The 12624-nt window shown below is 34.6% G+C and overlaps 1 protein-coding gene across 1 annotated transcript in view; it reads left to right on the top strand.

The window, feature by feature from the left end:
• Positions 1–12624, top strand: part of gch1 (GTP cyclohydrolase 1) — a 29766-nt gene that overhangs the window by 5179 nt on the left and 11963 nt on the right. Inside the window, exon 2 of the mRNA XM_055011049.1 lies at positions 7606–7715. Within this exon, the coding sequence (XP_054867024.1) occupies positions 7606–7715 (110 nt within the window). The remainder of the gene's footprint in view (positions 1–7605; positions 7716–12624) is intronic.

Raw genomic sequence — 12624 nt, 5'->3', positions numbered from 1 at the left:
TTAGCTGCTGTTACTGCTGACCAAGAGGACAAACTGACTGATGGAAAACAGTGAAAATTATTAGTCTGATCCTGATAATATGAGGTAGAGTGAGACATTCAATCAAGACTGACAATGTGATGAAAATATGAAAAATAGAAGAGAGGACTTGACTTTGCTCTACTCCTTCTTTTGGAAAACTGTTTGATGATGTTAAATGACAAAAACAAGACACAAAATGACACAAACAAGACAGAAGCGAGACACAAAATAAGAAGAACGGAACACAAAAGACAAAAACAAGACAAAGCAATAGAAACAGAACACGAAACGACAGAAATAAGACAGAAAATGACAAAAAACACAAAAGACAAAAACAAGACACAAAACGACAGAAATGAGAGAAAATGACAAAAATATGACACAAAATGAGAAAAACGAGACACAAAATGAGAAAAACAAGACATAAAATGATAGAAACACGACACAAAATGACAAAAATATCATTAACAGGTTATGCTTCCATGCAGAACGTTGATTAAAAAAATGTTTGCACAATTCCAAGAGACATCAATGAACAGAATAATACCAAAAAAGGAGATTTAAATTTCATTTTAACTGTTTTATTTGAGATTTCATTTGGTCATCAGGGAGGTGGGACAAGAGAAAAATGAGATTTTTGGTTGAACTCCAGACTTATTTGGTATTTTTAAACATATTTTCAAACATTCTTTTCTCCTAGTTTTTTTTAGATTTGGTCTCAGGACAAGTCAATTCACGCAACAACTGCATGTTTTAGTATTTTGTATATGGATGACATTTGATGGGTGGGATGTAAAATATCCTCCAATTCTGGAATGACCCAAATATTGCACATATTGAACTATTTTGTATTATTTTGTTGGATGCTTAGCAACGTCAGACAAATAAACCGCTGATGATACTGAGCCTTTTGGCCAGCTTGGGTGAATTTTCATGTGTTGATAAATGTTTGTTTGAAGGGGACAGAGTAAAAAATGTGATGTGACCTTTGCCTTTACAACGGCGCCAGTTCTTCTCGGCACACATGCGAACAGTTTTTAAGGATTTTTAAGGGGTCCAGTGTGTCTTCTGGCTCTCCATGTGATCAAATACCGACTCGGTGATGCTGAGATAGACGCCTTGTGGTGGTCAGAGTGTCTCCTGCAGGGCTTTGTGTTGTTCATGTGACAGCAGATGGTAGTTTATGGCTGCTGTTTGGGCTTGTTGTCCTGCTGCAGGATAGATTTGGGACCAATCACATGCTTCTCTGATGACTCTAAAGAGCATGATTGTGATAATTTGGAGCCAGTAATATCATGCAACACATGAATTAAACTTGTGTAGGAGCAAACTCTGAGAAATCTTGTCTCCTATTCTGCATTTTCGCTAATTTCAGGACACAAACTATGATTAACCCTCGTGTCGTGTTGCGGGTCAAATTGACCCATTTTAAAGTTTGAAAACGTGGAAAAAAAATAGATTTTCACTGTGAAAACTTCTACATTTTCAACATTTTTGAGAAATTTTTGAACATTTTTTGGTGGAAAAAAAGAAATGTTAAGAAAGAATGTTTCTTTAAGAACATTCAGGAAAAAATCAACCAAAATCCAGCGAAATTTGCTGGATTTTGGTTGATTTTTTCCCGAGTGTTCTTAAAGAAAATATTAGAACTTTTATTGATATATATGGAATCACTTTAGATATTTTTCAATTTTTTTTCTTGGAAGATTTTTATTCATTTTTTGAAAATATTTACAGTTTTTATTTTTTTGTTTTTTTAAATTTTTATTTCTTACCAAATTTGGGGATTTTTTTGAAAATAAAACTTTTAAGGGAAACTTTTAAGGAATTTTCTTCCTGAAGATTTTGCAAATTTTTATAAATTTGGGGAATTTTTTTGCTGAATGTTTGGATATTGTCAGACAAGGGAACAATATTTTTTGGTGCCATAAATGAGGACAACAGGAGGGTTAAAAGACTCTTTTTTATGTCTTAAAAGTGCCTCTTTGTTCCTGATCCTATAGCCGGATGATAAAACCTTTGCACGAGGTCGTATTTAAACATGTATGAGGTGTTTATTCAGTCCTTCACTCCAGCGGTTCCTGCTCCATTCATTGCATGTTAACATGCGTGTGTCATTCATTCACACACAAACACAGGAGGCAGCGCTGTTGAATGTGACGATGAGTAACGCTGTCATTACCTGGTAACTGCCTCGGCTTTCTGCCAGCCGACCGCCGTCCTCACCAGTTGCCCTTTTATTTAGTTAAGGTTGATTAACGTCGTTCTCCTTCAGGGTTTGTGTTTTTCTGTCACCGTAGCTGCTGGAGTGAGAAGGTGGATGTAGCAGCTGAAATGTCCTTAAAGGATCGTTCTGTAGGCCATATTTACACCAATCTTACATCTATTGTAGCAGCTGAAAGGTACTTTGCAAAATATTTGCTAAATTAATAAATCTTTCGTATGTAAAAAGTCTCATATGTTGCTATACAGACCTTGGTTTTGGTTAATGATTGACTTACTCTAAGGGAAGCTGCAGAAAAAACATATCTCTGCAGAATTCCTGTGAAATTTTGTCCTCAAATGATGATTCTTGCTAAATTTGGAAGTTTCAACGTTTTCTGTAGAGCCACCTGCAGGTCAGAGTGTGAATTTATTCCAGAAAACACGACTCGGACGATCAACTCTATAGAGTAAAACCATTTATTATGTATATATATATATATATATATATATATATATATATATATATATATATATATATATATATATATATATATATATATATATATATATATATATATATATATATATATATATATATATATATATATATATATATATATATATATATATATTGTTGAATCCTAGGGCCAGTAACCTCCCAAATTAAGTGAATTCATCAATTAACTATCAGAGAATTACTGGACCAGCTCTCCATCTAACGGGTCCGGTTCCCGTAGCCCATATGGTACAACCCAGATGGGATCTGAGGAACGTTTAAGCTGGTAAGCGAGAAAATTCTCCTAGCTTCTAACTGCCTCCATCCAGACGCCTATCCTGCTTCCTCTGATAACTAACTCAACTGAGTAGCCACTTTTGAATGGTCAAATTAATTACCAGTCACGTCTGTTAACGGCAGCTTTTCTCTTAACGGATTTTGCACTTGGTAAGTTGCTAGGTTTAAATTTAGAGGTTAAGGAATGGATAACCCCAAGGATAAGTTTAGAAAAGGCCACCCTCGGCCCCAACGACTAGGTAACCTGACAGAACCTTTGTTTTGATGTAATGCACACAATAACCTGACTTTTTACAAACTGAGAAGATATATATGATTAATTCATCATCATTATAGGAATAAATAGAATTTCCAATCTGTTAACTTGAATTGCAGGATAAATGTTTTATTATAGTTTCAGCAAGGGCGTAGCATAAGCTCTTAAATCATATTCTACCAATTGCTTAACATGACTCATAAGTGGAACTATGCTTTCATAAAGGAGAAGTAATAATCACCCAGATTATGTAATTTAGAGTTGGAGAGCAGTCGGCTTGGCCGTCACCGGCTGCTCACCTGAAGACCAACGAGCCTCCGAGGCTCCCCGGCTCCAGGGGGAAGTGGACGGGGTTCGGTCCAGATTTAGATCTGCTTGTATCCATTTTTGTCATTTAGGGCCAGTAAAAACCTTGTTATAATCCATTCTGGTGTTGTTCCTCACAGAAATAGTAGAGTTCAGTAATGTTCCTTCAGTCAGCATTATTTTTAGATCACAGTCTTTTGTAATCCTCAAACAGTGCAGAAAGAGCACTCCTTCAGTCCATAATTCCAGTAGAACAGATATTCCTTTGCAGATCATGTTGAATCCCCCATCCGAGTTACGTGGTAAAATCCCCTTTGCTCAGAGCATTTCTACCCTGGTTTGTATCCAGTGACCACCTCGCAACGACTCCCAACTTCTGTCTCGATCCAGTGTAATATATACAACAACTGAACCTTTTGCATATGCATTGACTGCAATGACTGCACACTTAATTAACAGACACAATGATCTCATACTAAATTAACTTGAGCAATGACTTCATTCTCTCTACATGTTTGAGGAACTAAAACCATCTATTCTGGACTGTTTCACCAGCCCCCCCCCAACTCATCCTAAGACCCCTCCCTGTTTGAGGAACTATCTATTTTGGACTGTTTGGACCCTTCCACTCAGTCTCACTTCTCTATTAATGTACTTTTCCCATCTGCAACTCAAAACAGGCTCCTGATCAGGAAATGGAGAAACAGATGATCATAAAGCATCAGTTCCCTATATGAATCAAATCTATCAAAAACATCAGTTTCCCTGGTAACCAAAAACATCACTTTTCACAGTGAGTTGCTGTTCTGACTTGGTTACTTAAACAAAGATTATAAAAATAGGTATTTGAGTTAGCTTTAACACATTTATTAGATTATAGCATGAATCAGTTATAAATCACAGGTTATAATCTCACAATGTTCCCTTATTTAGCTGTTATTCTGCCAGAGTCTCACCCCTGTGGCTGATTCTGGGTTCTCATACCTCCATGTTTCTCAAGAAAGAAAAAAAAAAAAAAAAAAAAAAAAAAAAAATATATATATATATATATATATATATATATATATATATATATATATATATATATATATATATATATATACATATATATATATATATATATATGTATATAGTTGAGAAACATGGAGGTATGAGATCCCAGAATCAGCAACAAGGGTGAGACTGTGGCAGAATAACAGCTAAATAAGGGAACATTGTGAGATTATAACCTGTGATTTATAACTGATTCATGCTATAACCTAATAAATGTGTTAAAGCTAACTCAGATACCTAATTTTATAATCTTTGTTTAAGAAGTAACCAAGTCAGAACAGGAACTCTGTGAAAAGTGATGCTTTTGATTAATATGAGGAACTGATGCTTTATGAAATAGAAATGCTTTTAAGAGTTTTGATTACTATGAAACTGAGATGTTTGAGAAAGAGTTTTGATTACTGTTAAACTAAGAGGTTTTTAACTTAGTAATGAGGTGAGAAATCAAGAGCTAAGGTGAACTGGGGTCAATTGTTCACGGTAAAGGTAATTAAGCTCGAAATAGATTTTGGGGATTTTTATAAGTCTGTACACATTGTCCAAAAGATTGCACAATAGGGATGTCAGAGACAGTTAGACCCTGACATCTGTTTCTCCATTTCCTGATCAGGAGCCTGTTTTGAGTTGCAGATGGAACAAATACATTAATAGAGAAGTGAGACTGAGTGGAAGGGTCCAAACAGTCCAAAACAGATAGTTTAAGTTCCTCAAACATGGAGGGGTCTTAGGATGAGTTGGGATGGGCTGGCGGAACAGGCCAAACAGGTGGGTTTGGTTCCTCCAGAGCACGCAGAGGCCATGAGGTCAGTGGATGGGAGCAGTGCACGAGTGAGGAGGGGGATGGATGCTGTCATCACGTATGTTAAGTGTGCAGTCATTGCAGTCAATGCATATGCAAAAGGTTCAGTTGTTGTATATATTACACTGGATCGAGACAGAAGTTGGGAGTCGTTGCGAGGTGGTCACTGGATGCAAACCAGGGTAGAAATGCTCTGAGCAAAGGGGATTTTACCACGTAACTCGGACGGGGGATTCAACATGATCTGCAAAGGAATATCTGTTCTACTGGAATTATGGACTGAAGGAGTGCACTGTTTGAGGATTACAAAAGACTGTGATCTAAAAATAATGCTGACTGAAGGAACATTACTGAACTCTACTATTTCTGTGAGGAACAACACCAGAATGGATTATAACAAGGTTTTTACTGGCCCTAAATGACAAAAATGGATACAAGCAGATCTAAATCTGGACCGAACCCCGTCCACTTCCCCCTGGAGCCGGGGAGCCTCGGAGGCTCGTCGGTCTTCAGGTGAGCAGCCGGTGACGGCCAAGCCGACTGCTCTCCAACTCTAAATTACATAATCTGGGTGATTATTACTTCTCCTTTATGAAAGCATAAAAAAAATGGAAGCATAGTTCCACTTATGAGTCATGTTAAGCAATTGGAAGAATATTAATGTTTGATTGATTGTCTGATGATTTAAGAGCTTATGCTACACCCTTGCGTGTGTGTATATATATATATATATATATATACCACATTAACAATATCTAGACTGGATTTATGATTAATTTAATGTTATCTTCATTGAAAAAAACTGCTTTTCTTTCAAAAATAAGGACATTTCTAAGTGACCCCAAACTTTTGAACAGTAGTGTTAGTGTAGATTTACTCATTGTGCCTGAATTTTGGGTTTTTCTAGCATAAATAAAGACATTTCCAACATAAATTGATGCAGAAATGACAAAAATTGGTGCATAAAAACTCAACAGAATGTGTTTGATTCTCAAAATTTTCTAACCTACTAACTACCTAATTACTAACAAACTTTTCAACTGTTTACATCTCAGTTTTGTATTGTTGATGTGTTTTAACTTTGTTTACTTTGTATGGTGTCCTTGGGTGTTTTGAAAGGTGCCTATTAATAAAATGTACACTAACCTTCAAAAGTTTGGGGTCACTTAGAAATGTCCTTATTTATGAAAGAAAAACTGTTTTATTCAATGAAGATAACATTAAATGAATCAGAAATCCATTCTAGACATCGTTAATGTGGTAAATGACTATTCTAGCTGGAAACGACTGATTTTTAATGGAATATCTAGTAGTATATTATTATTATTATTATTACCTCTGATATGCTCCTCTTTTCCAAAATGTACAGATAAAATATACACTAATGCATGTTTATTACAAAATGTGAAGCATGTCAAATGTTAGAACTCCCTGAAAGTTGACAGCGAACGTTTACTGTGAGCTGCCTGGTCAGGAACAGTTGCTATCAGATGAATCAGAGTGAAGATTTATCACAGTAAATGAATCTAAACTGAATAAAAACAATTAAAAAAAAAAAACAAAACATCAGAGGTTGAACCTGGGCTGTAAAAAAACAACAAATCAGCAGAATGCTGCTGGACTTGTGGTTTCCAGTGCAGAAAGAAGCTGCTAAAAATCAGATCAAGAGACAAAAAAAACAAAAAAAAAATCCTCATGTTGAAGACAAACAGAAGCCCTTTTTTTGGAGTTGCCTTAAACAAACTACCTGCTGCTGTGTTTACTTCCAAAGCGGCTGCAGAGAGCGAAGCAACAAGTCGCCTTGCTCTGTTGTTCAGGTGACCTCACCTCCAGCAGATACCAGCCAGGAAATTAAAACCTGCCGGTGAGAGCGAGAGGCGTCTGCGTCGCCACCAACAGATAAAGCGGTTTATTGAACCCCGGCAACCAAAAAACGCAATAAAGCAGCAGCAGGAAGGAGGAAGCTGAGCTATAATTAGACAGACGGTGGAGAGAAACCGTGAAGTCCTCGATAAAGGAGCAGCAGAAAGTGATGCAGGACACAAGAACATCTGGAAAACACATAAACATGAAATAAAACACAGAAATTAGTCCAGAAGTCCACAACAAGATGCACATTTTTAGGTTAAATTCATGATTAAATGCAGCTTTTTTTTTCTGTGTGTTTCCCAGACGTGCTGAACGACGCCATCTTTGATGAAGACCATGACGAGATGGTGATCGTCAAAGACATCGACATGTTCTCCATGTGTGAGCATCACCTGGTTCCTATCTTCGGCAGGGTGAGAAACACACACACATATAGAAACATACACAAGAAACCACACACAAAAAAACGTCCAAACACAAACGCATAGAAACACACAAAGACACAAAAAAAACCCCACATACACAAGAAAACAAACACAGATGCACAAAAACCACACAAACACACACACAAACTTTTAACTTCAACGTATTATTTATACATACATGAATATTTATGAATGTTTTTATGATCAAAACCTTTTCAAAAAGGTAAAAAAAAGAACTGTGGGAAATCAACAAGTAAAAGTCAGTTTTTAAGATAGCAACAGCTAGACTTAGTTAAAACTAAAGCAGAGTTTAATTATTATTTATCATCATTTTGAGTAATTTAATAAAGCAACATGTAAATCAAGTTGATACTGGAGAGGCTAATTCAAGCTAATATTAGCATATTAGCAGCTGCTGTCTTATTTTGACGCTATTTCAAGTGATTCAGTTTTTAATCCAACTTTAAATCTATCTATCTATCTATCTATCTATCTATCTATCTATCTATCTATCTATCTATCTATCTATCTATCTATCTATCTATCTATCTATCTATCTATCTATCTATCTATCTATCTATCTATCTATCATCTATCTATCTATCATCTATCTATCTATCTATCTATCTATCTATCTATCTATCTATCTATCTATCTATCTATCTATCTATCATCTATCTATCTATCATCTATCTATCTATCTATCTATCTATCTATCTATCTATCTATTTATCTGTCTATCTATCTATCTATCTATCATCTATCTATCTATCATCTATCTATCTATCTATCTATCTATCTATCTATCTATCTATCTATCTATCTATCTATCTATCTATCTATCTATCTATCTATCTATCTATCTATCTATCTATCTATCATCTATCTATCTATCTATCTATCTATCTATCTATCTATCTATCATCTATCTATCTATCATCTATCTATCTATCTATCTATCATCTATCTATCTATCTATCTATCTATCTATCTATCTATCTATCTATCTATCTATCATCTATCTATCTATCATCTATCTATCTATCTATCTATCATCTATCTATCTATCTATCTATCTATCATCTATCTATCTATCTATCTATCTATCTATCTATCTATCTATCTATCTATCTATCTATCATCTATCTATCTATCTATCTATCTATCTATCTATCTATCTATCTATCTATCTATCTATCTATCTATCTATCTATCTATCTATCTATCTATCATCTATCTATCTATCTATCTATCTATCTATCTATCTATCTATCTATCTATCTATCTATCTATCTATCATCTATCTATCTATCATCTATCTATCTATCTATCTATCATCTATCTATCTATCTATCTATCTATCTATCTATCTATCTATCTATCTATCTATCTATCTATCTATCTATCTATCTATCTATCTATATTTATCTGTCTGAGTTATGTGACAGTCGGTATATGTTTGTCTGTCTGTTAGCAACATTACTGAAAAACCGACTAACTGGATTTGGATGAAATTTTCAGGGAAGATCAGAAATGTCACAAAGACCAATTGATTAGATTTTGGCAGTGATATGGCTTATAGTCTGGATCCACGGATTTGTTAAAGATTTCTGGATCATTGTGAGATAGCAGCACAGCGTCACTGTAACCATGACAACAAGTGAACACTACGTCAGCAGCTTGCTGACGGTCACATGATTGTGATTTTACTACAAATCCTCCACTGTGGACTTATCAGGACTTATCCATGGGAAATGTTACAACGACTGAGCAGCCTTGGTGGAGTACTGCACTCTGAGTGCTTTTCTTGTTTTAAATCAGGGTGTTCAACTCTTTTTAGTTCAGGGGCCACATTCAGTCCAATCTGATCTCAAGTGGGCTGGACCACTAAAATCACACCATAGTAAACTATAAATAACCACAATTTCAACTTTTTCCTTTGTTTTAGTGCAAAACAGTACATTCTGAAAATGTTCGCATTTCAGGAATTATCTTTCTACAAAAAATCAAAAACAACATGAAATTTCTTCAGAAAAATAAGTTCAATTTCAGCAACATTATGCCTCAGTTTATCATTTACACATCACAACCTACAGATCACAGTGTTTACAAAGACACAAAGGATTTCATCACAGGTATCTGGAACTGAACAATGTAGTATTTTACTTTAAAAAAGACAAAAAAACAACAAAAACAAGACAAAATGTTACAAAAGCGACACACAAACAACAAAAGCGAGAAACAAATGACAAAAAATGAGACAAACACGAAACAAATTTAAATGTATAGTTTTACAAATTGCAGTTAATGTCTTCTCTGTAATTTTAACACTTTGAGGCCTGGACTGGGCCCTCTGGAGGGCTGGTTTTGGCCCGCGGGCCGCATCTTGGACACCTCTGTTTTAAATGGTTTGATTATTGCTGACTAATTCAGAACTGATGGGTCAAAGAACAAACCAGAACAAAAGTTCTAACTTAATTTTCATAGATATTTAAATTCATGACATATAATAATGTTTTATCATCAAACACCAGAGATGCTTAACTGCAGCAGTGAAGAATTCAATCTAATACGGCAAAACTTCATTAGTTTAAGATGAACTCAGGCAGTTCCACTTTTAGACAAATAATACGTCTAAATTCTACTGTTTTGTTAATCAAAATAAACTATGTTTTACTATTATTTAACATCAATATCTTAGAGGAATCTTTGCCAGAGCTGTTCATATTCATGTTTATATCATTAGCTTACATTCATTTACAGTTTAATACATTTAGGTCTGATTTAAAATTGGATTAAAAACTGAATCACTTGGAATAGCGTCAAAATAAGACAGCAGCTGTTAATGCGCTAATTTTGGCTTGAATTCACCTCTCCAGCATCAACTTGATTTATGTTGGGACAGTTTAAAGTCCATTTCTCCTCAAAGTTTCATATATTTTTATCATTTAAACCACATACATCCACACACATCAAGTCACAGACACGATTCAAGAAACACCAAAAATAATAAAATACTCATCCCTTTCCCCAGTGACTAGAGAGTCATTAAATAAAATTCACAATTCACAGCTGGACAATAAGAAAAATAAAATCTCCTGAGATTAGATCTACAGTGCTGTTGTAATACTGATATGTACTGCACTATAAACTGCTTGCATTAAGAGTCATATCTGTTGTTTTGGGGACATCATATCCCTTAAATAAATCTGTAAGAACTACATGTGAATTTCTAAATTCTAAGGTTTGTTAAAAATGACGACTGTCAAATTGCCACTTTTCACTTGTTTCATTTAAGAGGCAAAACTGTCCCTAAACTTTGAACTAAGTCTAGTTGTGGCTCTCTTACCAGCTGATTTTTACTTGATGATTTCTCACATTTCTTTTTCTTTTAAGTTTTGATCATAAAAACCTCCATAAATATTCGTGTGACGTGACAGAAATGTGTCTCCAGTCTGGAACTGAGCGTAAATAAACCGCCACGTTCATTAGCTGCTCATAAATAAACCAGTTTCTTAGCTGCAGGTGAGTTTTTATTGTTAATTTATTGAACAGAAACAGCCTGAAACAGCAGCAGCTCTCAGAAACGGTTTCTGGTGACGTCTGTCTGCAGGCTGCTGCTCTGAACAACATGAGAAACAATCAGATTATCTGGGATCTGTTTATCTGGCTGTTTTTTCGGCTGCTCTCTGCTGCTTTGACATCATTACTCTCCACTAAAGCCTGATTGGCCTCTTCCTTCTTTCTGATCCTCGTCTCCGCCTGCAGGTGCTTCTCTTTAAGACAATAGAAGCTGCAGCTGATGCTTTTCCAGCCTGTAAATGGGCTCTGATGACGGCCGTGAATCACTCCGACGCTCAGCTGCTAGTTTGTTCCTAAACCTCCTCCCTCGTTCTCCGTCCGTCTGTCAGTCCTCTATTGTTGGCCAGAAAACGAGCAGGTACACGGTGAGAAATAAAAAAATATAACAATCCTTCTGTAAATAAACCAGGGACAATCTGGCAGCAGGGGCGCCAGAAATAATGAGTTAAAACCTGTGGATTATTGTAATGTTCAAATGTGAAAGAAAGAAAAAAATAAATAAATACAGTTAAAAACTGTTTAAGAAAAATGTCATTCTTTACAGTGTACACCAAATTCTGTGAATAAAAAATTAATTTTTAATTAAAAAAATCATTCTGTAAATGAAACAGTGACAATCTGGCAGCAAGAAATAATGAGTAAAAAAAACTGTGGATTATTGTAATGTTCAAATGTGAAAGAAAGAAAAAAATTGTAAGAAAAATCAAAAAATACAGTGAAAAAACTTAAAGAAAAATGGAATTGTTCACAATGTACACAAAATCCTGTAAATAAAAAATAAATAAATAAAAATAAAATAATTCTGTAAATAATAAACCATTATTGCAACATTCAAATGTGAAAAAGAAAAGGAAAATGTTAGAAGGTTTTTATATTTTTATATTATCATTAATAGTTGTACTGTGAACTGTGTTAACCCTGATTGTGATATATGATGTTTTCCTATATAAGCTATGCATTTACCACACACATTATATTTTCTTAAAAATAGCATTCTGTGAATAAACCAGGCACAATCTGGCAGCAAGGGTGCCAGAAATGATGAAAAAAAAGATTAAAAAACAATATATTTTTATAATGTTCAAATATTAAAGAAAAAAGAATGCTTAAAAATAGCAGCAAATAACTGCAAAAAATAAAAATATGGTTAAAACTGTTAAAAAGGCATTCTTTACAGTGTACGCAAAATCCTGTAAATAAAAAATAATTAAATAAAAATAACAAAATAATGTATTCTTTAATAAACAGTGACAATCTGACAGCAAGGGTGCCAGAAATAGTAGGTTTAAAAAAAAAAGTGGATTATTGTAATGTT

Source organism: Amphiprion ocellaris, chromosome 1 (genome assembly GCF_022539595.1).
Source record: "Amphiprion ocellaris isolate individual 3 ecotype Okinawa chromosome 1, ASM2253959v1, whole genome shotgun sequence".
Classification (NCBI taxonomy): Eukaryota; Metazoa; Chordata; class Actinopteri; family Pomacentridae; genus Amphiprion; species Amphiprion ocellaris.
Note: the sequence above shows the minus strand (reverse complement) of the source record. Positions and strands in the feature narration are given on the sequence as shown.